The sequence below is a fragment of the Dermacentor variabilis genome, chromosome 4, assembly GCF_050947875.1.
Source record: "Dermacentor variabilis isolate Ectoservices chromosome 4, ASM5094787v1, whole genome shotgun sequence".
In the NCBI taxonomy this organism is placed as follows: Eukaryota; Metazoa; Arthropoda; class Arachnida; order Ixodida; family Ixodidae; genus Dermacentor; species Dermacentor variabilis.
The window spans coordinates 14,401,800-14,429,791 of NC_134571.1; the positions used below are offsets into that span (position 1 = coordinate 14,401,800).

The 27,992-nt window shown below is 42.6% G+C and overlaps 3 protein-coding genes across 5 annotated transcripts in view; 1 reads left to right on the top strand and 2 right to left on the bottom strand.

Moving 5' to 3' along the window:
- Positions 1–1,721, bottom strand: part of SCCRO4 (DCN1-like protein SCCRO4) — a 71,200-nt gene extending 69,479 nt beyond the window's left edge. The window contains exons 1-2 of one of the 2 annotated variants that reach the window (XM_075688183.1): positions 1,584–1,721; positions 458–519 (exon numbers count right to left, since the gene is read on the bottom strand). In XM_075688183.1, coding sequence (XP_075544298.1) covers positions 458–519; positions 1,584–1,601 — 80 coding nt within the window. In that variant the 5' untranslated portion in view covers positions 1,602–1,721. The remainder of the gene's footprint in view (positions 1–457; positions 520–1,583) is intronic. The other variant, XM_075688184.1, reaches the window with a different exon arrangement.
- A 172-nt stretch (positions 1,722–1,893) lies between these two features.
- On the top strand, positions 1,894–27,355 carry LOC142578695 (NEDD4-binding protein 2-like). 2 transcript variants are annotated; one of them, XM_075688185.1, is made up of 10 exons: positions 1,894–2,393; positions 3,055–5,562; positions 5,642–5,785; positions 6,103–6,284; positions 6,454–6,566; positions 14,953–15,076; positions 16,756–16,956; positions 21,184–21,251; positions 22,744–22,965; positions 24,923–27,355. In XM_075688185.1, exons 1-10 carry the CDS (start codon positions 2,144–2,146, stop codon positions 24,963–24,965), a joined length of 3,855 nt encoding a protein of 1,284 aa, XP_075544300.1. In that variant the 5' UTR covers positions 1,894–2,143; the 3' UTR covers positions 24,966–27,355. The 2 variants fall into 2 exon arrangements, with proteins under 2 accessions (XP_075544300.1, XP_075544301.1); XM_075688186.1 differs by lacking the exons at positions 22,744–22,965; positions 24,923–27,355 and adding an exon at positions 21,371–22,722.
- Positions 25,603–27,992, bottom strand: part of LOC142578697 (uncharacterized) — a 58,936-nt gene continuing 56,546 nt past the window's right edge. The window contains exon 8 of the mRNA XM_075688187.1: positions 25,603–25,922. Within this exon, the coding sequence (XP_075544302.1) occupies positions 25,883–25,922 (40 nt within the window). The 3' untranslated portion in view covers positions 25,603–25,882. The remainder of the gene's footprint in view (positions 25,923–27,992) is intronic.

Below are 27,992 nucleotides of genomic sequence, written 5' to 3' on the forward strand. Positions count from 1 at the left end.
ACATCAACGCATAATTTTATCAGACCACTTTCCATAGCCTAACTGGTCACACCAACTGCACCTAAACCTGGCAGAAAATGCAAAGCAACAGCAGACAGCTGCAAAAAATATCACAGCTAAATGTAATAAGCTTATTCAGACCATAGTAAGTCGAGCACACTGCAGCAAGTGGTAAAAATATTTACAGTTACTGTGTGCCTGTGTCCATTGCCTCCTGTATCAACTCAAACATTTTTCTTAATGAGCATGTTCATTAGTGGCATAAACGATGATGTAAACTATGGTCAAATGCGATTCTGGGCAATACAAAACAAAAAGGAACAAAAATTCATGAAATCTTTGCTACACAGCAAGCAAGGTTCGTTTAAGAGCTCACTCTTGGCACCAACATCTATAAAATTAATATGTAAACAGGACAGACATCAAGAGACCATGAAAAACGAATCTGTACACTCACTAGATTCCTAAACGAATACTGGAGGAAGGACGAATTTGTTGTGTTAGCGTGCGCCACGGTGACTGAAATGCAAAAAGAGAGCAAACGGGGCAACTAATGAGGATGCATCGAGAGACGCGCATGAGTCGCATTCCTGCAAGCGTTACAAAACAAAAACAAATGCGCAAGCGCACAAACAAGGTTACAGACCGTACGGATAGGACATAAGAAAATTTACCTACGTTGTAATGCACCAAATGTCAACTTATACCCAGAGCCGAAAAATAACACCGAAAACTAGCGTCACAACGCAATCAGCCTAACTGCGTAGCTGACGACCAGTTAGCTTACTTCATCATAGCGTAGGGGGGGCTTTCTAAGGGAGAGCAGTATCTACGAAATCTGTTCGCAGTACACGTAAGAACAAAACTGTAACGTCAAGGCGTCGTACGGTCAATTACTATGTTAAGATGGCAAAAAGAAAAAGGGGTTTCCCGATCGAATAACAACGCTCGTATCACCCGTCCAACGAGAGCCATTTTGTTCAACAATAAAAATAAAATGTAATCACTACAAGGTACTGTCTTACTACAAAAGGAAGCGAACGACAGCAAAATAAAGGAAAGCCAAAATAACTGAAGTCACTAAAGAGATCGCTACGTTCAAGTGATGCCTAGAATCTGTTGTATGGCACTGGAGAAGCAAATGCCGGACATCAACGAAGCTGCGTACCAAGGGCGTTCCTGCGTTAGGCGCCTACGCCGACAGGTTACGGTACCACGAGTCACGGTCAGTGCTTGCCATGTAAGATATTTGAGAAAGACCTTTAAAAGCGAAGACGTTACGCTGCCTGAGCAGTCACTGGTACTTCACAAAGTCGCTTCGCTTCCAATTAATAGCTGCGTACATTATTTTATTATACTGAATAAGAAAGTAAGTGCATTAGAAAGCACAACACAGATTGTAATAAACTGTCCAAAATTAGCTGTCTTGACCGTCGATGACAAATATGCAAATACATATATATTCAACAAAAAACGAAAGGACAGCAGCAACTACGGTTACGCACTGTTCAGAGGCGACTCGATACAAACCGCATTTAGCGATCACGGTTTAGTTGTGGCAGGAAAGTAAAGTTCGAACCAACCTTCTGCGTGTCCTGCATCGATATTTACCCAAACTACTGTGTCGAATATTTTGTTCAAATAACTGTAATTGAAACAATTCCTTGCTATTCGTCTACTCGATGCACATCACGAGCATGATTGAAGAAGTCACAAGGTGGTCCGGCACGTAATACGCTTTTATACTAAAACTAAATAAATTGCGTTAATCAAAGACAAATCTTTAAAGTATAGTTATATAATAAATTAAATTGAAATGTGTTTTCATTCCTAGTTAAGTAAAAACTACATTGATACGTGAATTATTCCCACATATAATGTCTGTGTTGTTTCAGGTCTTTGAATACCGACCGCGCGAGTGGCATCCGACAGCATAAACGGTGGGCTCGAAGTCAGCCGTACCGTAACATGACATGGAGTTTTCATTGGTAAACGGGGAAATTGCAGCGCAGTCGAGTCTCACTTCGTATGGAAAAATGGTCAATGCGTCGTTCTACAGCAGTGTCATTTGCAGTGTGTTCTTCTCCGAGCAAAATTCTTACCTGAGGTACCCGCATACGTAACCAAGCGAACTGTTCCAGTCATGCCTCGGAAGAAGCGCGTCCTGCAACGATCTGCAGGTGATGCTGCGGCTAGCACGAGCGGCCTTTACAGGCCAGATGAGTTCCAAGCACTTGGCGATGCCATTATGCCCGATGGCATCATTCGTAACAATTTTGCCATCGGCGAAGATATCCATCCTGCGGAGTGTCTTCGCAACATTCAGGAAATGTTCGAGGGCAAGCTTGACGCTGATGTCATACACATGGTGCTCACCGAATGCGAGTTCAATGGTAAAAGATACCTTCTGGATCCGTGTATCCATTGACCTATCTCCGTTGTATTTTGAAAACCTGCATGCACTTTTGAGTCTGCGTAACGTTAGCATCATGTCTGTGTTATCGGGCATGACCATATTTCTCTCATGTCGAACGATTTGTAGGCGTACGCGTAGCGGGTGACGCTGATTTTATCGTCACTGGCGTACATGACATACTGTTAACACATCGAGGCCTACTGTGATTACCATTGTCATAGCGAGATTACACATCTAAAAGTCAGTGTCGTCTGGTTCCCCGCTAATTCAATATCTCTGTTGGGGCCTAGTATCCATTTGACGGCGAGAAAACTTGTACTCTAACCGGGACAGGTCAGCTTCCTTGTTTTTGTGTGCGTGCAGAAAGGAAATTGCTGCATTGTTATTTTCTGTCATCCTTAATTGCCAGTGGCAAGTAGGAAGCGAGGAAAGGCAGGCCTTGCCCGACGGTGGGCAGCATACCTTGATGTATCATAGCATAGGGGAAAGTAGCCTTGGGCGCATTCTTATCTAACAAGATAATTTTATGCGTCTCAGTCACTATTTTAGAGCTGTGTGTGATTGAAGCCAACATGTAAACATTTGTCATTCTTGTGCAGTGGCTCTTGCTCTGATTAGTGGTGCAATTGTCATTTCAGTGAACAATGCCTTGGAAGCCCTCTTCACACTGCTGCCACAAGACTCGAGTGCTAGTGCGGCGAGTATCGTCCAGCCGACACAGCCAAGCAACTTGTCTTCATCTTCTAGCAGCGAGAGTATTGGCGCTGGAGAAAACATTGTCACCTCTGAAGCAGAGGTTCACAAGTCTAGTGAGGAGAGTGAGCATGAAAGCTCCCTGGCTGTTGACCTAAATGCACGTGCAACATCAGACTTGGCACTCTATGTGAATGCTCCACCTTTTGTTCCGAACCTGTGCCCATCTGCCACCACGGAAACACAGCATGCTGATGTGTTGGAAGAGCAAGCTCCATTTCCTCCACTAATGTGGAGTCAGTTGACAGGGTCTGGATGCCAACTAGGCTTTAACATCACTCCCTCTTTAAGTCACAACAAGCCTAAAGCATTGTCTGCTTCTGCAAAGGAACTTCAGAAGATCCGCAGCTTGGTAGACAGTGGTCAGTGTGTGCTGGTGCTGATGAGAGGCCTTCCGGGCAGTGGCAAGACAACTCTAGCCCAGAAGATATGTGGCCGTGGTGTAGTCTTGAGTGCAGACCACTTTTTTTGTCAAGGTGGCAGATATAACTTTGATAAGTCAAGATTGTCAGAGGCACATGAATGGAATAAGAGAAGGGCAAGAAAATTTATTCAGGAAGGTCGCTCACCAATTATAATAGATAACACTAATGTGGAAATGTGGGAAATGATGCCTTATGTGGCACTTGCATTAAGGGCAACATATCATGTGTGTGTTTTAGAGCCAGATACTCCTTGGAAATTTGATTCTAGGGAGTTGACACAAAAGAATATGCATGGGGTTCCAAGACGAACTATAGACTCCATGTTGGAACGATATGATCGTAACATTACAGGAGAATCATTGTGTCAAAGCTTTGGGCTTTTTCCTAAAAGCTCCAGTTTATCAGTTTTGCCTAGTTGTACACCGTTAGAGATAGAAGAAACCAGTATTAGTGACTCCTGTAATCCCCTTGAGAAGACACTATTAGAGCCACCGCTTGAAGCACCTCAAAACCCAAGCACTTCATCATCTGAAAAAACTTCCACAGCAGCCCCTGAAGAAACTATAAGCTTGGGGGATCTCATCGCTCTCGTTCAAAATGACAGTGAAGAGTCTGGAAGCAGGAGCCGTCAGAACTCAGATTCTTGGTCATCTAGTCATGACGGCAACGACTCGGAAGATGGGACAGAACGTGATGATGACTTTCTTTGGGCTTCCCGTAGAGCACTGGCACAAGCAGATGTTGCAGTAAATGAAACCATACTTGAAGAGAGTGATGCCTCAGAACAAGAGAATGGTACCAGGCTTGAAACTGAATTAGAGGAGGTAAAAACAGAACCAGAATCTGGAGCTATGTTGGCGGAAGCTGTGACAGAAGCTTGGCCAGACATCATTGAAAGTAAGGAAAGTGTTGATGACACACCAAAGCCACCGAGAGAGTCACCAAGGCACCATGGGGGCTCGACTAGGGTGGATAACACTCCCGTGATTGAAAAGCTTGCAGATTTCACTGTTCCATGGGAAGACTTGCCTGAAGGGGAAACACAGGGCCCTGTTACAAAGGCTCCAAAAGAACAGAGGTCCCAGAAAGGTAAGGGTAGTCCCAAGAGGTCCAGCGAGAAGAGGGCAGACTCTAGTCCTGAAAAGGAAGCCCCACACACTGTTCCCAAAGTGGCTGAGACGTCAAAGCAAAAACATATTTCAGTTCGTGGTCCCATATTCGGGCTGGAGAAGGTCGTCCGCAGCAGTACCTGGACTTTTCCTGAATTCAGTGTCTTTGAGTCCACCCAACCTGAAACCGAAGTGAAAAACAGTGCTCACATTTACAAGGATGCCTCAAGTTATACTGACCCCACAGATTTTACAGTAGTGGGGAAAGTTCTGCTTGGTGAATCTGATGAGCTACGTGTTGTGCAGCCCAGAGACCCTGCAGAGAGGCTGGATCAGGAGCACATACACCTTGCTCCTGCCTATAAGGCAAACACACTTGCTCGGAGTACAGACACCGATGACCTTCCTGCAGATGACTTAGATGATGAAGGTAAGCTGCTGCTGCTCCAGCAGTGCATGCCGGGTGTAAGGCCTCCAGATCTGGAGGACATATTCCAGCACTGTCACGGAGATCATGTGTGGGCAGCTGATCTTTTGTTGGACTCTGATGTTTCTTGTGACCTTCAGCCACTTGTTATTAGTGAAGACTGTGATGCAGCAGACACCACTGGTAGTCTGAAGTCAGCAAACCAACAGCCTGAAGTTCACACTTCTGTAGTCCCAGCAGAAAATGAAAGAAAGTGTGCAGAATCATCAGCTGACACCATGCCTGCTGATAATAGGCTGAAGAAAAGTTCCTTGAAAACTTTTCTACCAAAGCCAGCGAGTGTTGACAGGGAGTTTACATTTCAGCTTGACCACTCATTTGCATGTCAGCTTGTGGAAACATTTGGTTGTGAAGGGCTGCATGTATCCATCGGTAAGTGAGAGAATCTCTTATGTGTATTGCACTGCCTACCTCTGTACAGCTGTCGTTCACAACTTTTGCATTTGCCCAGATGCTTTCCGAAGTGTTGACCTAAATGTCACAGTCACCAGCGAGATTGCCAGGCAGCTACATCAACTTTGGATGGATACTCTGAAGCAGAGAATGTCAAAGGAAGAAGAAGAAATGCTGGAGATGGTCGCCGACTCTCATGAAAGTCAGTTTCAACTTTCTTTTCAAGACTTTGGTTTATCATGGCAAATATATGGCTGAAATCAATACACGTGTACCCATTTGTCAGAGCTTGAGACTACAATTTCTGTGAGACTTATGAGCAAAGGCAAGCTGCTGTCATATGCTGTCAAGCAGTATTATATTATGCATTAATTTCTGGCAGATACAGGGTAATCACTCTGATATTACTGTATCCCTTTTTTACTTTAATCTCTCTCTCTTTCTTGCTCCCCATCTTTCTTACTGTCAGTGAAAGGGGGTTTGGTGTGCATGAAATCATGCTAGTTTGCCTTTTTCCAGATGAATCACAACATCTGCGAATGGGAGGCGAGGGTTGTTCGAAGGAAAACGTGCCTGAAATTCCAGGCATTCCACCTCCAGCGTTGCACGATGATCCACGCTGGAACAAAGCACCACATGAAATGAGCTTTCGTGAAATCATGGAAATGGAAGCAGCCTTGGAAGAGAAAAGAAAAGATTGGGTATGAAAAGTGATGGGGCCTGCTGTTGCTCTTATTCTCAGACTACAGTACTTCTCCTGCCCACACTGCACTGTAAAATTGTCTCACAGGTTCATTCGTACCATGTTCTTCCCAGAATGATGGTTTGTCATTTTTGACTATGAAATTATTTTGTCTCTGTTATTCATAGACAAAGAACAATACTTACATGGATATGGCAACCAAGCTTAAGCTCAAGCAACTTTACGAGAAGTTCCCAGGTGTTGATAGACAGGCACTGGACGAAATCTTCGTAGCAAGCAAGTAAGTTTATTTCAGAACTCATAGTGGCTGAACCTTTTCCAGACAGGAAACAATTTACTTATGAGGTACCCTTGTATCAGTTCTTTGAAGCTGAAAGCAATTGATTTGCCTATTTACGGAAGGAGGAGGGCACCTACATTCTCTTACTACCTCTTCTCTCGTGCCTTGTCCACTGGGCCTGCCATGTTGTCATTCCATGCCAGAAAAAGTCACACTTGCCTTGTACCAGAGATGTGTCAACAAATGAAATAATTGCATGCTCACTGTGCCTTGACAGCATCATTACAAATTGATAGAACTTCAACGCACTTGAATTTAAGTCTTATGCAAGCACAGGCAGTGTAATATTTGTCAAGGAAGTGTGCGCACCAGCATTCGTCTAGTGTAGCGAGGCCATTCATTCTTAGTTGCTGTGCTGCCATTGTCATTGGGCTCGCTGTCCCCGCTCTGCTTTGTGGAACCAAATAAGGACTGCGTGTGGGTTCACACAGATCATTAGTATTTCTTGCTGCACAAGAAGGGCTATGCAGCTTCCGCGCACTGTGTCATCTGTAACATTTTAGGTGATGTGCAGCACTTTTTTTATGGACTGCAGTTTATGCAGTGGGGAGAAGCGCATATTAATGCAAGCCATGTGCAGGCAATGAGGTTATTACTTAAATGGGGCATGTGATGTGACAACTACTACCAGCGTTCCTGGCAACAACTGGTCTTGCACAGATATTTATTTATTTATTTATACATTATACAAACTGCAGCGCAATTTGCGCTATAGCAGGAATGGGTTCAGAAAAGGTACAGAAAATGCAATGGAATATACAGCGGTAAACACAAGTGAACACTATTACAAAAGAGCACTAATGAAAGGAAAATACACAAGTTATACAAATGCTGCCGGGCATGGGTGAGCCCGATTATGCATCTAGGATGGCGGTTGCAAAAATTTGGGATGAGCATGAGTGAATGGACCCAGGTAATGAATTCCAGTCTTCGATTGAGCGGGGAAAAAAGCTGAATTTGAACATGTTAGTACGTGCATAGTAGAGTATCAAGTTTAGGTCATGATGTCTTCTCATTGATGATCCCGGCGCGAAGTTAATGTAATTATCATTTCAGAGCCTAACCGAAGAATTGACAATGCAATGAAAGAATTTTAATGATTCGACACGGCGACGAGAAGAGAGCGTGTTTAGGTTCAAGGAAGAAAGTGTTGAAGAGGGCGAAAAGTCGCGATCGTAACGATGACATATAAATCGCACAGCTGTTTTCTGCATTGCTTCTAGTTTATTAATCTCTAACTGCTTATGCAAGCTCCAAACTACAGATGCATAATCAAGAACAGGGCAGATTAGAGATATATACATTAGTAACTTTGTGTCTTTAGGAGATCGGGTTAGCGTTCGCCTCAAGTAACCTAATTTTTTAGTGCTTTACTGTATATGTAATCAATGTGTTTGGACCATGACATGTTATGCGTAAAAATGACACCAAGATACTTATACTCAGAAACCTTATCTACAGCACGGCCATTAAACTGAAAAGGGAGGGAAGGGGGTTAACCGAGGGGCCCGATTTTTATTAGTCATATCATGAGAAGCCAACAAACACTGACACCAAGGACAACATAGGAGAAATTACTTGTGCTGAATAAATGAAATAAAGAAACGATCAATTCGTGGAAATTAAAGTGAATGAAAAAACAACTTGCCACAGGTGGGAGCCGAACCCACAAACGCCGCCGTGGTAGCTCAATTGGTAGAGCATCGCACGCGAAATGCGAAAGTTGTGGGTTCGGCTCCCACCTGCGGCAAGTTGTTTTTTCATCCACTTTAATTTCCACTAATTGATCGTTTCTTTATTTCATTTATTCAGCACAAGTAATTTCCCCTATGTTGTCCTTGGTGTCAGTGTTTGTTGGCTTCTCATTATATGACTAATGAAAAGGGAGGGGGAAGATTTGTTGCAGAAAGACATCAGAACGTTTTTATTGAAATTAATGTTCATTTGCCAAGTGTTACACCAATCGCAAAACCTAGAAAACGACTCTTGAAGGCTATAATGATCATTAGAAGAGTTAGTCACTTCATATAGAACGCAGTCATCAGCATAGAGACGGATGTTAGAAGAGCAGTGAAGTGGCAAGTCGTTTATATATAATTGAAAAAGAAGCAGCCCAAGGACGGAGCCTTGGGGCGCACCTGATGTCACATCAACAGTAGCGGAGTCAATCGAACTGTAAGAGACGAACTGGGAGCGAAATGAGAGAAAGCTTAAAATCCAATAAAGTAAATGAGGATTATTCAGTACAGCATTAAGTTTAGCAATAAGTTTAGAATGTAAAACGGTGTCAAATGCCTTCAAGAAATCTATAAAAATGGCATCAACCTGGTTGCCCACATCAAGGTTAAATGAAATGTCATGCGTAAACTCAACTAGCTGCGTTAACGTGCCAAAACCACGCCTAAACCCATGTTGCATGTTGGACAGTAAATTATTTGATTCCAGAAAGAGCTTGATATGCTTATGAATGACGTGTTCTAGCATTTTGCATGACTTTGACGTCGGTGAAATTGGCCTGTAGTTCGACAAACCCTGCTTATCTCCAGATTTATAAAGAGGGAGCACTATGGCTAACTTCCACGAAGAAGGTACAGTAGAGCATGATAAGGACTTTCTGAATATGACTGACAGATATTTTGATGACCACAATGAATCATGAACAAGGAACGCCTTGTGTATCCCGTCCGGACCGGTGCATTTCTTAACATCCAGGTTTAATATAAGGTTGAGGATGCCTTCGCAGTTTATCTCAACGTCTGATTACTTCAGAAGAAACTATATTGGTAAGTGTCGGGATAAAGTTGTTATCGGAAACAAACACGGACTGGAAATACTTGTTGAAAGCATCGGATATCACCGCCGGGTCGTTGATGACATCATTATCTATTCTGAAAGAAGTGGATGAGGCATCGCGAGGTAAAATAGAAGACCAAAGTTTTTGTGGGTTAGTTCTTAACAAATTGTGCAGGCGAGCGCGAAAAAAGAAATCCTTGGGCTTTTGCAACTTAAGATTGAGTTCTTTCTTTGCCTTAACAAATCTATCCAACGCCACGGGATTACTGCCTCTTCTGGAATGCCTTAACCTTCGAACGTGATGGGACAAATGCAAGATATCACGAGTCATCTATAGAATGTTAGAATTTCTTTTCTTAGTGTTAATGGGCACAAAACGTTCGATACATGATTTGACAAGATGCTCAAAGTAATTAGCAAGGCAGTTGACGTCCTGGTTGTCTGCAAGTGCACTAACCATATCGAAATGATGAGATAAGGCATCGGTAATGGAGTTGTCCACATGAGTGAAATCAGGGAAACTAGTAAACGTGTAGGGGGATTTAGAAATTGTGCAGGAGAGTGACACTAAAACGCTTTTATGGTCTGAAATACCATCAATTACCTAGCAAGAAAAGTCACGTTTGGCTAGGTCAGCGCTTAAAAAAGCTAAGTCAAGGATGGAATTTAACCTGGTTGCACTAGGAAGAACCTGGGTGAGACCAAAGGACAAGGAAATGTTTATTAGTTCTTTACAAATAGCAGTGTCGCAACCGACTGCAGACAATGATGGCCAGTGGATGCCAGGGGCGTTGAAGTCACTCATACAGATAAAACTCGACGAAGCAATGTAAATCTCGCTCATGAAATTTGCAACAGCATGAAGGACATCAAGAGTAAAGCCGGGGGGACGATATATAGCACTAATCATAATACACCGATTATGTAGGTAAATTTTACACCACACGGATTCTGTTTCTGGAGGAGAAGGCAAGACTGAGAATCGTAGATCCGACCGGATAAGCAGTGCCACGGCACCACCAGTACCTCAAATCCTGTCTAAGCGCACGGCAACAAAACCGGGTGGAGTGAACTCAGATTCGTAAATACCATTGTGCAGCAAAGTCTCTGTGATGCCGATAACATGGGGGGAATGAACATATATAAGGGATAATAAATCGGGAAATTTTTAACAATACTACGAGCGTTTATATTCAAGACAGCAAGGTTCTCAAAACGGCCAGGATGAATTCAGGAAGTGGATGGAACGGAAGTTAAATGGCCACACTCAGAAGAAACACATTGAGCGGGTGCCATTACTAATAAGTTTGAACTGTCATCCCAGGTCTAACGAACCTTGTCAATGAAAGCATGATCATATCTCAACTTCACAACAGAACCGCTGTCTCAAAAAGAGGCTGATGCGTCCCAGATTTTTTTCCGAATTAAGCTAACCCTAGAAGAGAAATCTTCTTTAATGACGAACTTTGAGCCCTTGAGTTTTGAGATGTTCCTAAGAACTTCGGATCTGTCGCTGAAGTTAGAAAGTTTTAGAACGACGGGATGAATGTAACCAACGCGTGCTCTACCGAGCCTGTGGCAGCGCTCAATATGAGGGCAGCTAGTCTTCAAGTGCTCCGTAAATACAGATGAAACTGCAGTCATCAGGATGGTAGCATTTTCATCCAGGACTTCAGAAATACCATGTATTATCAGGTTGTTTCTACGAGCATGATTTTCAAGACTTGTTAGATACGGGACCTTTTCCTGAGCCTCCTCCGAGTTCACCAGACCACATCGAATCGTGCCACAGCTAATTAGGGAGCGCAGAAGCACGTATACCACATTCCCGAAGCGCGGCACGTGCAAGCAAGTTGGCGGCCCCCACCTCATACGCCGCATCTGGAGCTATTCACTGCTTGACTCTTCCCGAAAGTGAAGCGAGAGCCTGGCACTGTTCCAGGTAACGTGGATCCAAGAGGCAAGACGGGTGTAATGCACCGTGAAACCCTGGCAGCGTCGCCCCCTTCTGCCAATTTGTGACGGCGCTTGCAAGTCAGCGAGGCAATACTGCAGGGAGAAAGCCCTCGGACAATTGGGGCCCAAGGAGCGACCCTCTCCGCCTTGGTGACGGTAGTTGCAAATCGGGACGGCAAGACCGCAGAGAGAAGTAAGCACTTGGACAATTGGGGACCAAGGAGCGACGCTCTCCGGCGGGTGTGATACAATCGCACGGGCGCCTACCATTGGCCGAAAATGACGACACCTGTGCGGGCTCGCAGATTGGCCGAACGTGACATGTCTTCGAGACACCGAAGGGCTTAAAAGCCAGAGACCGGGAGCAGCAAGGGAGCATTCCTTCATTGATCTTTCAGGCTTCTTGCCACGGGCCACAGCGTCCAAGTTGCTGCCGGCCCGTAATGACTCTATGACTGTTAATTTCTTGGTCGTCTCACTGTAAATAATGTAAATAAACCTCCAGTTTTTCATCCCGACGTCCTCCTCAACTCTTACAGACTGTCGTTTTTTTAAGACCAAGTCCGTTACCTTAGTAGTCAAGGTATTTATTTCAGCACGTAAATCACACAGTAAACTAGAGTCTTTGGACATAGGAGTGGATTCTAGTGCATGAACACGTGACTCTAAAACATCAAAGCGATGCGCAACTGACTTTTGAAATGACTTAAATTCCGCAACATCTCGTGCCAACTGAATCTGCCCCTTAAATAGTTTAGAGAACATTTCTGATACCGAAGGGTCGTCGTTGTCATGGCTATCAAAGGAAGGGCGAGCATCATCTTTCTCATCAAGAGCGAAACCGGATCCACGCCTAGACTTAGACCGAGGGCCCGGGCCAGGGTTGATTTCCACATCTCCGCTCAAGAGGAGACAACTTGCGCAATACAATGCATGCGAGCAGCAGGATACAAGACTTTGTGGGCAAGGGAGCAGCAGCAGAAAGCGATCATTAGATCCAATACACTCGGCATCAGAATAGTAACATACCTGCATGAAGAACAAGCAGCGATTAAACATGGTGCCGGTACCGCTGCAGCCTAGCCCACTGAAGAGTCGATCCACGCGCTGGACATTTATGCCGTCGGCTGTTGACGTCACAGACCGAGAGTTGTCGATGATTGGCTGATCAAAGGACAGGACATCGGGGTGACTGGCATGCTGTAGCTTGAAGAGGGACGCGCCGAGGCAATCGCATATGGATGCGATAGAGCAGTTCCTGGGAAAACACTCGGTGACACCCACGTGCTCGACCACAAAGGGAGCCAAGTCAGACGAAGCAGTTCCAAGCCATGTGATGCCGCAAAGGGGGGGTACAGCAAGGAAGCCAAAGAACTGCATGAAGAATAAGCAGCGATTAAACATGGTGCTGGTGCTGCTGCAGCCTAGCCCACTGAAGAGTCGATCCACATGCTGGACATTTATACCGTCGGCTGTTGACGTCACAGACCGAGAGTTGTCGATGATTGGCTGATCAAAGGACAGGACATCGGGGTGACTGGCATGCTGTAGCTTGAAGAGGGACGCGCCGAGGCAATCGCATATGGATGCGATAGAGCAGTTCCTGGGCAAACACTCGGTGACACCCACGTGCTCGACCGCAAAGGGAGCCAAGTCAGACGAAGCAGTTCCAAGCCATGTGATGCCGCAAATGGGGGGTACAGCAAGGAAGCCGAAGAACTGCATGAAGAACAAGCAGCGATTAAACATGGTGCCGGTGCCGCTGAAGCCTAGCCCACTCAAAGGTGATGTTGTGTAAGGTGTTTACTTGTACCCAGGAAGCAGCACTCAGGCATGGCAAATACTGGATTTACCTGCAGCAGCCAAACATGCATTTCTGCTCTGCTGAAAGACGTGGCCTTTTCCACACTTTTTCATAATGTTGCCGGGGTGGCTAGGACATCTCACAAGTCTAGCTTTCCCTAGAACAGCGCGTGATCTGCTGCATGCTTTCAACCACCAGCTGCATTCAATTTGTGTGTCCTCTGCTTCGACTAACTAGGTTGTATGCAACAAATTAGAAAAAAGTTTACCAAACTCTGGTGATCACATAACGCAAAAGCAGTCTTTTTTTTTTTATTTTTATTTTTTTTTTTTTTTTTATTTCGTGATTCATCATTAGTACAGAAGGAGGTCCCGGAGTTACAAGAACTGTCAGGGGGACCTCCTTTTAGTAATTTAACATTGCATGAATTAATACATTTTGGCAACATAGCAGCGACAGACATCAGAAAACGCGAAGTTAATGAAAAAAATAAACAATTACAAAAGGTTGCTTACAATAATTGAAGTTCAAAACAAGCAAATGAAAACGATACAGCGTATGAATAAATAAATATGTAGTGTTTGACACGTTATGGAACATAGGAATGACACATGTCAAAGAACACGGGGTTAATGTAACAGATAATTAGAAATAAATATATGCTTACAATACGCAAAGTACAAATGTTATATATACTATGCGACAAAAACTTTGAAATGCCTAAGAAAGGAGAAAAAAGAAGACAAAGGAACATATAGAATAACCAATAAATAAAGGCTGTCGATACAGGTAAAAGGTAAGTACAGAAAAGGTAAAATACAGGTAAAATACAGGTAAAATACAGGTAAAATAGGTAAGTACAGAACCATTGAAAACTGGGAAATAGATTTGTACACAATATATACTTATAGTAACGAATCAGTAGCCAGTAGTGTCGTTAGTAAATATTTCTTCGTCTCTCTCCTGAATGTTAATGTTGTGCGGCAGGCTTTAATATGGGATGGTAGATTGTTCCAGTATTTAATGGCCGTAAAAAGGGAAGTAAACATTCCATAATTAGTGTTTATTCGAGGAAGTAAAAAATTGTTGTTAGAGGAAAATCTCGTGTTGTTAGTGTTGGTGAGAGCAGAGTTATTAAATGCATCTAAAATTATTTCATGATTTAGTGTGCGGTATATTAGTAAAACCAATTTGAGCTGGAGTTTTATTGATAAATATGCAGCAATATGGTTGTAAAAAATTGGCATTCTGTGTGCTGAAAATGCTGCTTCCTTGATTGCTCACTTGGTGATGTACAACCACTGACTTAAAGTTCCACTGAGTAGTTTTCAGAATGAACCACTTGCTTATTTGTGAGTGAGAGAAGCCAGAAAGCTTTGGCAGCATTGCACATATGGTCATGGTCTGCCAATAGTGTGTTGTGAAAACCTAGTTCTAGCTGTAAGTTGTTAGCAAATGTAATGCTTGCTCTCTCAATCAGCCGTTGTGCAAAATATCATTGTTGTAGTAGTAATTATTGAAATATGAATACCAACTTGTACAGATGTTAATAGACAAGGCACTGTAATAGCATCCAAACTCTTATAAAAATAAATGGCTCATGACCATAAATAGAGAACAGTGCCAATTTTATTCTTGCAGTATTCTAATGATTGAGCAAAAAAGAATAATGTTTAGACAGTTTGATGGTGTTGGAGAGGAAAACATTTGCACAGGAAGGGTTAAGCGTATTATTGCATTTTTGCAACCTCCCATTTCTTGCATGTATTGCAGTTACTCGCTGATCCAGTCCGTGTTGACTATCAATGAAACCCTGGGGGTGACTTCTGAAGAAGAAGATATGGAAAACTATGAAAAGCAAATTGTGGATCTTGTCGGAATGGAGAGCATGCGAGAGGTAACACTGTACACACACTACTGATTCCTACACTGATGTGACATTGCCAAATCACAGTGGCCCATGTTTTTGTCAGGACAACTCTAAAGAAGTGTTTCATATTTGCAGCTGGTTTTGCACTCACTCAAATTCTGCAACAAGATTGCATGTATCAGTCATCATTGTTCACTAATACACTTGGCACTTTTGCTTGCCTTAATCCAGAAAAGAACTACTGTCGCATGTACACTTTGCTTTTGTACAAGCCAGCTGCTGTTGATGACAAATTGCTTTTGCCCTCAGTCACCATCTAAAGTATAGAAAAATATGGCAAATAATGGCCAAGTCTACTGAATGATGTATACTAAAAAATGCAGTCATGCCGAAAAACTTTAGCAAAGGCAAAACAGAAGAATCTGTCAAAGGTCATAGAATAAAAGTGCAGATCACTGTCTGTTAGCAGGAAATATTGCAGCTGCTGCCACTTGTTAGAATTGTACATGTGCTATATGTCCTATTCACAACACTTGAAGAAAATGGCAGGCCACTGAGAGCGTTCTAGCTTTATTTTTCCTGCGTTTTGCGCAGTCTACTTCAGCCATAGAGCTAATGTAACCAATTGTATAACAAAAGCTCCCCATAGCAGCCCTGCATTGAAATTGGTAACTGCAATGGCAGGGCCCTGTTGCTACTCTATAAAGGTGCGCAGGTGCAGATGACGAAATACGATTCAGATGAGACGTGCAATCAATGCGATCTCGAGCCTCCCTCATTATGGTGGCACTGTCTAGTTAAGGCACATGCAAATGCATTCTTTCACACACCGTAAATTTTACATGAAATTTTTATAAATAGTGATCGGGTCTTTCTGAAAAATATATGGAATGAACTTTAACCATTGTCCATACATACGTGCTATGTGTAAATGCTTGTTTTTGCATCATGTTTCGAATATTTTTAGCCTTACAAAAGTGAAAGATAACAACGTGGCAGCACCTTTGTGGTTGCCACTTTTATTGCCCAGCTTTCGCTCTGGAGTTAGTGTACCAGCTCTATGATTTCAGCAAGAAGGTGTAGGTAAAAGAATTGGCTTTAATTTGAACGGTAAGGCTTGTTTGCGTTGATGTGCACATGTATAGCCACGAGCAAAAGTTGAAGCCAGTGGTGGCAAAAGAAATTAATCATAATATTGTGCAGCCTGGCCATGCTGACTGAAATCAAATGATACAACCTACATGCACATGTTAAACCAATCAACATATTGAAGTGATTTCACGTTGCAAAGCTGTGCTACGAGAAATTAAAATTTTTTGCTTGTGCCATGATCTCCAAACTTTTGCTTGTGACTGTACAGCTGGCAGAGTGCAGGTTTATTAGCGTTTAAATGAAACAATCATGTATTCACTAGATAACAAAACTGTTTCATACTGAACACATTTCCTGTGAAATTGTTAGGCTTCTTCTTTTCTTTTTTTTTCATTTCACTAGCAATCGTAGAAACAGCCAGTGAACATATTTTAGCGGAATTAAAAGTTGGCTTATTTTGATATTATGTGTAGTGGAAGTTGCAGTCCGAAATTGACATGGGAATCCTTTCTGTAGTACTTTGATGTTAGGCAAATGTGGTTAGCACTGAAATTTGTGATAAAGCCACTTGTGTTGGACAAACAGCCGTGACACCATTTGGCAACGGTATGCAGGATGAAGCAGACGACAACACGTGGCAGCCTGTTGTCGAGGGCCACGAAGACATGTACGACAGGTTGCGGCTGGTAGGAGACTATGACGTGATTCGTCGAGAGGCCACTGTCCACTACCACATGCGTCAAGAGTCATTCCGCAAAGCCAAAGAGGCTTATCACCGGGGCATGAAGACAGTGGCTGCATTCTACTCTCAGCAGGTGATGCTCTTCTTAGGGAAGTTTCACATAATAAATCTGTTTATTATATTTCAACTCTAGACACTAGGGCAGGCACGTGCGTCTGGTTTTTCCCTAATAGTACGGCACCTTTAGTGCAAAATTGGCAACTGGAAGCAAGAGTCGCAAGCAGTTGAGAAATTAAGCTATCTACTAAGGGAGAGAGCCGAGGCAATGGTCAAACAGGAAGGAAAAGCGAAAATTAACTAATTTAACTGTTGTTTGTGAAAATATTTATGAATCGCCACCTTTTATTTAAAAAGGAAATAGAGAAAACGCCACTGGAAGTGGATAATAATAATACTATGTGTTTTGAATGATGCTTCTACAGTTATCAGTCAAGCTGCTTGACGTAGCCACTTCTCTGCTGTGCTCATGTGGGTGTTTTTCTAACCTTCCGCGGTGGGTGCAGTACGTCTGGAACCCCAGCGTACTGCGCTTTACGTGGTTGTACGAGACTAGCGACCACGCACCGTTACGCAACTTCCCAAATAACAATACGAGCTGGTTTTGGCACTTCGTAGAGCAGTAAACAAGAGATCCAAAAGAACTGTTAGTGTTCCATAAATGTATATTTCTCTACAATTCTTCCAGACCTAATTTAAAACATGCTACTAGAAATCATTATTTTATATTTTCGCTTGTTTACTTGTTCTTAGCAGTGTTCTTCATGCAAGTCCGTTTGATGTGGTTCCTTGTTTGTCAAGAGAGGTGTATCTCACACAGGCGTACCTGTAAGGTACACCTTATTTCATTTCTCTTCTGTAGGTTTATGCGTCTTAATGCAAACGGTAGGCATTATTCACAATTGTGTTAGTAAAGGTATCCCCCCACCTCTATTGCAGAGAAAAGTTACCTTGGATTGCCCCCCCCCCCCCCCCACGTACAGTAAATCCTCGTTTTAACCCTCGTCAATTGAGAAAAAATCAGATAACTCGGAGTCATCCTCTGTTCCCGGCAGGCATATGCATTATTTAAGGCAATCAAACTCTTGTTAATTCGGATGTATTTGGCTGAATGAAATTCAGAGAAAAAAATCTTTCAGTTAAGGTGCATGTGTAGTCTGACATGGCGTGAGCACACACGTTCACACACTACATCACGTTGGCGAGAACAATGCTTGTAGTACAAAGCACTGGTGCAGCCAACGTAACTGGACGCGGCCAACGCAGTCCAACATGCCCGACGTCGAAATGGCTCTTGCTCCATCCATGCGTTCGTCGTACTGACTGCGCCAACCCACAATGCATGACGCAGAGGAAAAACAGCGCCCATGCCGCTTCGCCGACGTACGCAAACAGTTGGGCATATCTTGGGAATAATTCTGCGCATGCTCCAAAGAGAGCAGCCAACGGCGCACACGTCTAGAGGGGACGGAATTTTGGCTGGCGCTGCGCAAGTGGCATAGCGTGGCTGGCCGAAAGCGACGCACGCTGAAAACGTGCCTTTGCACCGCCGATGCTTGCCGCAGAAAGAAGAGCTGCGCTCTAAAATGCACTCGCAAAACACACCACAACCTGCTGCAACGTTGGCATGTTGTACTTTCATAGCTGCACCGGTTGCATGCGGCTGAGTTCCACTATACACATAAGTGATGTCCAAACATGTATCCCAATGATGCTTTCCTTTGAGTAATGGCCACGAATTTCAAAGGCTACGCTTCTTGTACTGCAAGCGCCGATAAATGTCACGGCCGCCAAGTTTCACACATTACTTGGTGCTGCTTCACGGCAGAACACCTCGTAGAGAAAGAGCATAGCCTCCAAGATACAACATGAAAAAACAAAAACAAAAACATGCAGTGCCGCATCTTGAAAGTCTTGAGAGAGGGAGAGAACCAACCTGCAACAGAGGCGTTGGCCATGCCTGGCCAGGTGTCTCCAGTCAGGCCTAAACAGTGTGCCTACCGCAGATGCAAAGAGCAAAGCTGTGCGGCCCGCACAGCGCGGCCAACATCGGCACCATGCTCCTGCTCACTAGCACTCTCCCCATCCACGATGGCATAGAGTTAGAATTATCGGTGGCGGTGCAGATTTCAGTGTGAATTTGCACACTGTATTGCTTTCGATACATTGTTGGACGGACCGCAGTGGCTACTTCGAATTATCCGAAATTTCGAATTACCAAGCTTTTAGTGTAGTCGCCACTCTGCACAATAATTTAAAAGTTATACATCAAGGTGTGACTTTATAACATCTGCACACGAACTCTGAAGTCGCTAGTAATAGGCATGGCAGTGTATAATGTAACTTAAGCCACGCTTGCTACTCAGTGGACAGTCTGAAAATTCTGCATACGATGCACTTGATTGCGTGTGATCTCAGTCAGATTGCCATTTTCGCTAGCCATACCCTTGTGAGAACAGTACAGTTCATATGATGTTGCTAGCCATGGGTTGGCAGAATAGGCGGGTTCTGAATCATACTGAATAACTTGCCTGAATAAAGTAAATAACCACAAATACCTAGGTTTGACAGTCTCTTCTGACCTTTCCTGGAACTTACATATGGATAATATTACCTCAGTTGCAAGCCTATACAACTTTTGTTCAGCCCGTCTTAGAATACGCTAACATCTTCTGGTTTCCGCACACATCAACTAACATATCAAAACTAGAAGAGGTGCAAAGAAAAGCTGTGAGGTTCATCTTTAACAAATACAGGCCCTATGACTCCCCTACAAACCTCTTAGCTGATGCAGGTCTTAAAACACTATCTGTTAGGGCCAAACAAGCCCACTTAAAATTCTTTTACCAACTAATGCATGGCAGCTATAAGATAGACCAAGCTAGGTATGTTACTTTGTCTACATCACGTCCATTGCGAGAAAAGCACCTATTTACACTAAACCAGTACAGTGTTCGCAATGACACATTCATGTTTTCACTTCTCCCACGTGCGATCAAAGAATGGAATGTCCTCCACTCAGACATAGTTTCTTCTCCATCACTTTCATTGTTCATCAACCTACTAGAGACATCAAACACAGAAGACGCCACTTAACACACCCGCATATCTTAACTTTAATACTTATTTCTGCGCGTGGAATTTCTGCATTTCAAGCCCAAAACTCATCACTTCTGCGTTATCTGTTAGCTGTATACCGTATTTACTCGCATGATGATCACACTTATTTGTCAAAAAAAATGGAGGCAAATTCAGGGTTGCGATCATTACGCTGATTAAATTTCCCGCAAAAAGAAAAAAAAATTTTTTTCGTCCCGCGTTTGCTGTGGCATGACAACAGGGCAACAAATAGGCGGCTGCCGCTGTAACAGTGCGGGACACCAAAACAAAAAATGGCAGCTGGCGGAGCAAGCATGACCATGTAGCATGACCTGTTTGTTTCTTTTTGCAAAACTGTCTAACGCAATGCCCACCTGCTTTGGTCTCACTGAGACTGGCAGTATCACAAATACTTGCTCACCAATATTTTTGCTGGCTCTCTACTCACTCGCGCTCATGCTCACCTCCACTCACAGTTGCCGACAGTAGCTCATGTTCACATATTCACGTCAACTCACAATCACCGTCAGTGACTTTCGTTCAGGCTCACATTAACCAGCACTCGCTGCTGCTCATACTCACGTCCTCTGACACCTTTCTTCACTCAATGACAGGGTGCTCATGAGTGAGTATACCAACCTATGTTGTAAGCTGTTTTGTATGAGCACTGATAAGCAGACACTTTAGTCTGTACAATACAATAACTCATGAGCACGACATGACTAGAGCAATATGTATGCACAAATAGAGGACCATGATGCCGGTACACATCTTGCTCACATTTAGTGAGATGGTGTGTTGCATGGCTAGCATTTACAGCCTGCTTGCCTGTGTGACTGAATCTTGCATCTTTTTACATCAAAGTTGTGCATCTTATGCTCATTGCACTAGTCTTAATTTAGTCTGTAGAAACCAAATTTTACGAGAGGAAAACAGTCCTTCAATATGTAAACATTATAATGACCTGTTGAGAAGTCAGCTGAAGCCTGCAAAAATCTTTACATCGCAGCACAGTGTGCACTGTTACACCATGAAGATGTGAAACATTCTTGTGTCCGCAATAACAGGTGAATGCTTTTGGGGTGGTAGAGCTACATAATGACTGGCCATTATATATTTCCAGGATGTACAGAGCTACTTTAAAAATCTGTTATCTGTCTCCATGTACCAAGCATGCCCATCATATCTCTTGGCATTGTTTTAGGGTCGAGCATATGCAGAAAAGATGAGAGAAGCAAATGAACGTGCTTCATGGAAATTACTGCAGCTCAGGTAAGGGCACGTTCACAGCTCTTTTAGCGACTTCCATCTCAGTAGTAGCCTTTCTCTTTATTTTTGCAATGTATGCAGAGCAAATTGTTATGTAGCCATTCTCTCCTCTGCGCCTTTAGGTGACAGAACTACATATAAGGTTCTGCATTGGTTTTCTACAGTGATTAGCCTCTCATGGTACAGAGTAAGTCTAACGAAAAGCAACTGCATTTGGGAGAAATGTAGCAGAGACCTCTACATTCTATTGAAGTGAGAATAAATCATTTGGAAGAGCATTGCTTGAAATCATTTGTGTTCGTAGTGTGGACTCCTTTAAAAAATGTTGCAGTTTCGCCCAAAAGGTAAAGCATCGATTGCGATGGGAAATTCTTAGACAGCTATAAGAAGTAAGGATAGTAGTTTTACCAGCCATATAAACTTGTAAATGTTTCTTACTAACTAAATTAACGAGCAGCATGTTACGCACACACGTGCAAACATGAACACATCTCGCTCAATGGGTATGGACACTCGCTGTCAGAACACTGGTGCGAGGAAGAGTGGCGGCAGCAGTGAGCGAATTGCCCTTCTTGCTGCTTCTCGCTTCAACGCGAACTAAATGGCAAGAACACAGCCCGCACAAAGCCATCGGCCCTCGGCGCACCTAGACTCTGTACATACCGCAGATAGCTTCCAAGATAAGGCCCGCCCAGTCACGCCATATGCAGCCGCCAAAGTAGGAACCCCCTTCCCCCGTCTTCCTTGCCTGTAATGTCATATGGTGCACTTCGTTCCCGCCTTCCTTCATTGCGTGCGCGAGATCCAAGCCACCATCCTTCTCGGCTCACCCTTGCAGTCTTTCACTTGCACGCACAGCATATGGCGCATGGCCGCAATGTTATTGGACTCTATGCGAAACAATATGAAACATAACGGCGACACCGACTGCAGAAATTTGCTTGGAGGGTACATGTAATTGCTGTCACAATAAAAAAAAAACATGGAGTCCTTAATGCTTACACTAGCTTCAGACTGCACAAGACGTGCACGTCAATCTGCACCAGTATAAAATGCATGGCAGCCTTTCTTGCATGGCATTTCTACATAGAAGTTTGATGTACAGAGAAAGATCGTGGTTGTACAGACAATCGGAACTGAAGCACTGAATGCCAGTTAGGTTAGCCATGAGTACCACCTTGCGGCCATCATTTGATGTTGCTTTGGAGCACATTCATAACTTTCCAACACATATCTTCTGAACTGCTAGAAGATGAATGGAATCATTCAAACTGTCAAGAATAGCAATCATTGCAGACTAATTATTTGCAGACTAATAGGAGTACAGACTAATTTATTAAAGGTAAATATATATATTGGCTCAGAAACTCCCTTATTTAGAAAGTCCTCCATTCAGCCAGCCATGTGGTTGTCCTTGATATAAAGGAGTCTTTAGTTCCCGGAGCTTTGACCTCACTAATTTCTCAGGAATGTTGTTGTTTTTGCATTTTTCAAGCAACGCTCAATGTGATGACAACACTCTGGACCTGCACGGATTGCACGTGCAAGAGGCCATTCAAGTGCTGAAGAATTATGTGAAGCTCAAGAAACGAGAATCTTGGTGTCTGCAGAAGAAACAGACGCTCAGGGTCATCACAGGCAGAGGTGCACACAGCGCATTGAACATACCTAAAGTCAAGTTTGCTGTCGAAGGCTACCTTCTGAGCAGTCAGCTCAAGTAAGTGGCCATGCTTCTGTAGCAGCGTACATTTGTGCAATCTCGCACTTCATGTTGAAGGGTAATAGAGCATTGATTCCCAAAGGAACACAGGGGCTGTAAGATACACCATAATGGAGGGTTCTAGAATAAATTTGATCACCTGGGTTCCTTAATGTGAACCTGATGCTTGGCACATGAATGCTTTACATCATCCTACATCAAAATGCCCTCACCATGGCAACAGCAGAAGACCGTAGCCGTTAAGGCACTGTGGCAAGTATGGGTAACAATGTATAGAAAGCATGTGCGTACACAATAGAGAGCTTGAGAATAGGGGATAAAAAGCTTGAATCCCCAAATAGCTTTGCGGGTGTTAGCGTTGGAGCACGCAGGAGTGAAGAGTTTTAGAATAGGGCTTCGCGTTTGCGGATAGCACCTTGCACTTGCAGTGCCACTACGGCATCAAAGAAAAGATATTACAAATATTAAAATAAGATATACCATTTTATGGTAAGAAGAGTAATTTTGACATTCGTGTTTCCGCATTTAGTTACAATTTAGAGGTTATTCTATTAGCAGCAAGCTATTAGTTGCGCTTAGTTTTGAGTAACTAAATTTATGTGGTTTCACCGGCCAAGTTAAGCCATGTTAGGCCTACGAGCCTTGAAATCGACAGTCGAATTCGGAATCAGCGACGTCTGATGGATCAATCTTCATAACACAGGCTAGTTGAGAGAAAGCGACACTCGTAGTCACTTAGCCTAGCTTGCGAGTTTCATGCATTACCACAAATCTAACCCACTTTGGTGCTAGGTTATAGCCGTCGCTTCGATGGCTGCCACCATGTTTGTTGACTCAAAGCTTTTGGGGCAGCGTTTGGGGCTCCCGCTAAATCAGTGAAATAGCGTGCCCGACGTAAAACCTAAACACAGTTTGGGTCTCGCGCACTGCGCAGCGGTTTTGATGCTATTTCTTTGGGGCCCCAAACGTTTGGAGCCCCTAATCTAAAACTCTCCAATGTGGTATACAGGCTTCCTACACAACGTAGGCTGTGTACGAGTCAATGTTTTGTTCACATTGTCAGCTGAGTGCCTTTTGCAGATGGGTTCTTCTATGTGTATGAATGAGACTTTCAATAATGCAGCTGACCCGCAGTACAAGATCATTAAGCCAGATAGTAGCCTTGCAAACTTTTAAACAAGGCACATTGAATTAAGCTCTTGGATGGTCTGAATTAAACTGCAATGCAGTTAATCACAGTATCCTGTTTGGGATTTGCTCACTTTGTGCAATTCCTTTCATTCCTCACTTTGTGCTAATGTTGTTCGTCTAAGTGGGCCTAAGCATTAGAAAGCCTGGTTTGATAATGAGATCAAGTGATATGGCTGGCGCATACTTTTTACATTGAGCTATATTCAGTAACCAGAAAAAAAAAAACATTGTTTTTAGCGTAGTATTCAGCTTTTACACATGTAAAACTTGAATATTATTTCAGTCTTTTTGTGAGGCTATCAGCTATCCTCATTGAGGAAACATAAGGCATGCCGTCTGTAAGGACAAGTTGGGAAAATGCCACTTAATAGTAATATTTAAAAATGAACAAGGAAAAACCAGTTACATGCCATGCCCTCAATTACAGCTTTTATTATCCAGTGTCTCATAAGGGTCTGCAAAGGAGCACTAATAAAAAGGTTGTTTCACTCTGCATGTATGTTGCATGATAATTTCAAACTACTTGCTCATGCTGCTTACTAAGTGAGGGCTTATTTGCAGTAATATTTTTTCAGCAAGGACTAAATGAGGGGCGACTACAGCCGAACGTTGGATATAACAAAGTAAACCTAAAATGCTTCTTGCCAATATGAGCATGTAACGAATGTATAATAATGAAGGTATTTTTGTGTCAGATATGACTTCATTATAACGAGGCTTGACTATTTATGCAATCGCATTTATGATCTGTTTTGTGTTTCAGCTACAGGGAGGTGCAAGCTGGAATGTTTCATGTCATGCTGTAGGAAAAATCCATGCGAGCTGATTCCTTCGAACACTGGCAAGGCGAAAAGCTGCTTCTTAATTATGAAAGCCTTTTTATTATAGACACCATTGCAGTGAAAACATGAAATTAATATTAGTTTATTTAGTTTGAAGGAATATTTCATTATTTATAAGAAAGAGCCTTTTGGCGTTACTGTAACTTGTTTTGCTCAATTATCTAGCCATTGCATAATGAACTGATTGTAGATTATTGTCTAAACGATGTTCAAAGCTGATTTATGTTTGATATTTGTACAGCACAACGAATATTGTCCTTCAGCGTCCCCACCTCACACCTGCCTACCCTTTCTTTTTGCGTGTGTGCGCGTACTATTGTGGGTGAAAATGTGACGTAGTTAGCACCTGCTGATGGCTCCTGTGTGGTTGCGTATACGGTAATTAATTGTGGAAGTTAGCACGTATTGTTATGGGATGTGACATATTGTGCTTTCCATTGTTGGATGCACAAATTGTGGAGAGATTGTGAAAGGCCAGACCTTTCTCTGAGTCGCGGAGACAAGAACTCATTTGCGAGTGCTTACGTAAAACCAGAGCGCACATTTTATAAATGCTGATCTCACCTCCTTGTACAATATGTAAATAAGTTTTTAAACACACTATTTCAATTTTAAGAATAGTGTTTTATTACAGCAGGTGCTTGGTAGCCTAGTAGTTGTGAACTTGACGTGGCGACTCTACGTGTTGGAGTTAGTGTTCCTGTTTGTGGTCCAGTATCTGTGGCACTAGAGATCAGCAAGGAAAAAAAAAAACAGGAATGGCAGTGACCAGTGCGTGAGGTTATGAATGTGAAATACTGTGTGCAAATGCACATTTGTGGAGTAGTGACAAAGGCAGTGTGTGTTTTGATAAGCATCAGAAGGGCACAGTCTGAAGTCCTTCAGGTCATCACTGCCATGTTGTAGAGATCTTTTACACATCTGAAAGTAAAAAAAAAAAATACATATATATATATATATATATAGGTATATATATTGCCATAAATATTTGCATACGCAGTAGAAGCTCGTAGAAGAACACTTCCTTTGTGTGATCTATGTTGTACTAAAATGCTAGTATGAGTAAAACAAAGTAGTATGTATATTTTTCACTAGCCCCAAGTATCTTTGTGCCATGAAATTCATCTGATATGGGTGCAGCTGTACTATTACATTTGCTGGAGGCCTTTACACAATAAATTTTCTTGAATGTTATCACAGTACGTCAACATTTGAACAATCTTCATGGTTACTCTGCAAAACAAATTTTCCAGATTTGCTTTAGATTAGGTGTAGCCACCTATGTTGTGTGAGCTGCTCATGCTAAATTCAGCTGCCATGAAATACAGAATACTGGTCGATCTGAAGTCTTAAATGAATTTCTATACATCAGCAATAATTTGAGAAAATATCTTGTTCTAATATGGCATAAATAAGCTTTCACTCATGATGGTGATCTTTCGCCATATCTGGCCCTTTCACCAATAAAAGCTACACATCAATCAAGCTTTCAATCATAAGCCAGCATGCCATGCAAGCTGAGAGGAGCAGAATGAATAACATGTTGAGATCATGAACAACTAGTTAAGGTTACATGTAAACACAGTGCCTCTCATTAGTTCATCTTCATATCCTCTGGAGCATTGCACAAACACCAAGCTTCAAGCATGGCTAGCAGTCGTCTCGTGTAAGCTGTCTTCTTTGTTATGTTTTTTTCAGCATGTAATGAAGGATTCACTTAATCTTACATTTAACCCCTTGATGTGCGTAATAGTGCCTGAATGTTGGGAGATGTGGAAAGAACGCATGAGTGTGCCTCTTTGTAGGAGCTGCTGGTGTCATCGATATTATTTTGTATAAGTGATTCTTGGTGGTTTGCTGACGTGGAACTTTTAAAGCACATGAAGGAAACAGATTTCCTAAAGCCCTGCTAATTGTTGAAACATTGTGAACTAGGCACTGGCATTACAGGTGTTAGTTTTAAGTTTGTGCGCCACTTTAGTGGGAAGAATCTGGAGAGGAGCTTGTACACACTTGACGATGGTTTTGAAAAATGCACCACTGGGGTCTTTTTGTAACCCTTTTATTCTGAATGATATGTATCTTTTAAATGTTGCCTGTTGCCTAAAGTCTTATTTAGGGAAGTTTTGTCATGCTTTTACTGCAGATGCATGTTGGCAGGTCTTAAAAAGTCATTTGCTATTTTCTATGTACTATAAATGGCTTTTAGATGGTTTTAATGGAGAAATGTTTTTACCTACATAAGATGTGACAAGAGGAAATTTTACTTTTGTTGTGCTTTTTGAAGTCACTGTTGTTTCAGAGTGATAAGACCAAGCAGCATTTTTACAATAAACATTTGTGTAAAATTACAATATCTCTGCTTCCACATTGATATACTTGCCTGAGCATTTGTCCCCTCTCAGCACATAAGCAGCAAGAAAATCTTGACAATAATTTTGCAAATTAACTAAAATATGCTTCATCTCACATTTTTAATTACTAACTTTAGGGCACACATTGCAATGACAAAATTGCAGCCAAGGAGTAGCCAAGTCGCCTTAGCAGAAAACTGAAGACTAGCACCACTTTCAAGATATCAATCCCCAATATCTGCTAAAAAAATACCTTGGTGTACCACTTAATATCGTCTCAAACTGTTAAAGGCATGATTTTGGTAAACTGTTAACTGGAATGCCAATGTATTTCATAATGCATTTTAAGGTTACACCATTCAAAAGTGGTGCCAGTCTTAGGATTTCTGTTATGGACTGCTCCTTGACTTCAATTTTGCAGTACATGGGCCCTAAATTTACTGATTGAAAAAGTTAATTAGCCCTTTTTGGCAATAAGCAAAATTATTGGGGAATTGTTGCTTGCTGCTAATGGCCACGTAGCCTATCTCCAAAAACTACAGGTGCCTAGATACACAAGATGTCCTTTCTTTTTTTTGTGTGTGTGTGTGTTCCACATGAAAAGGAACACCCAGTATATTTGAGTAAGCAAAAAGTC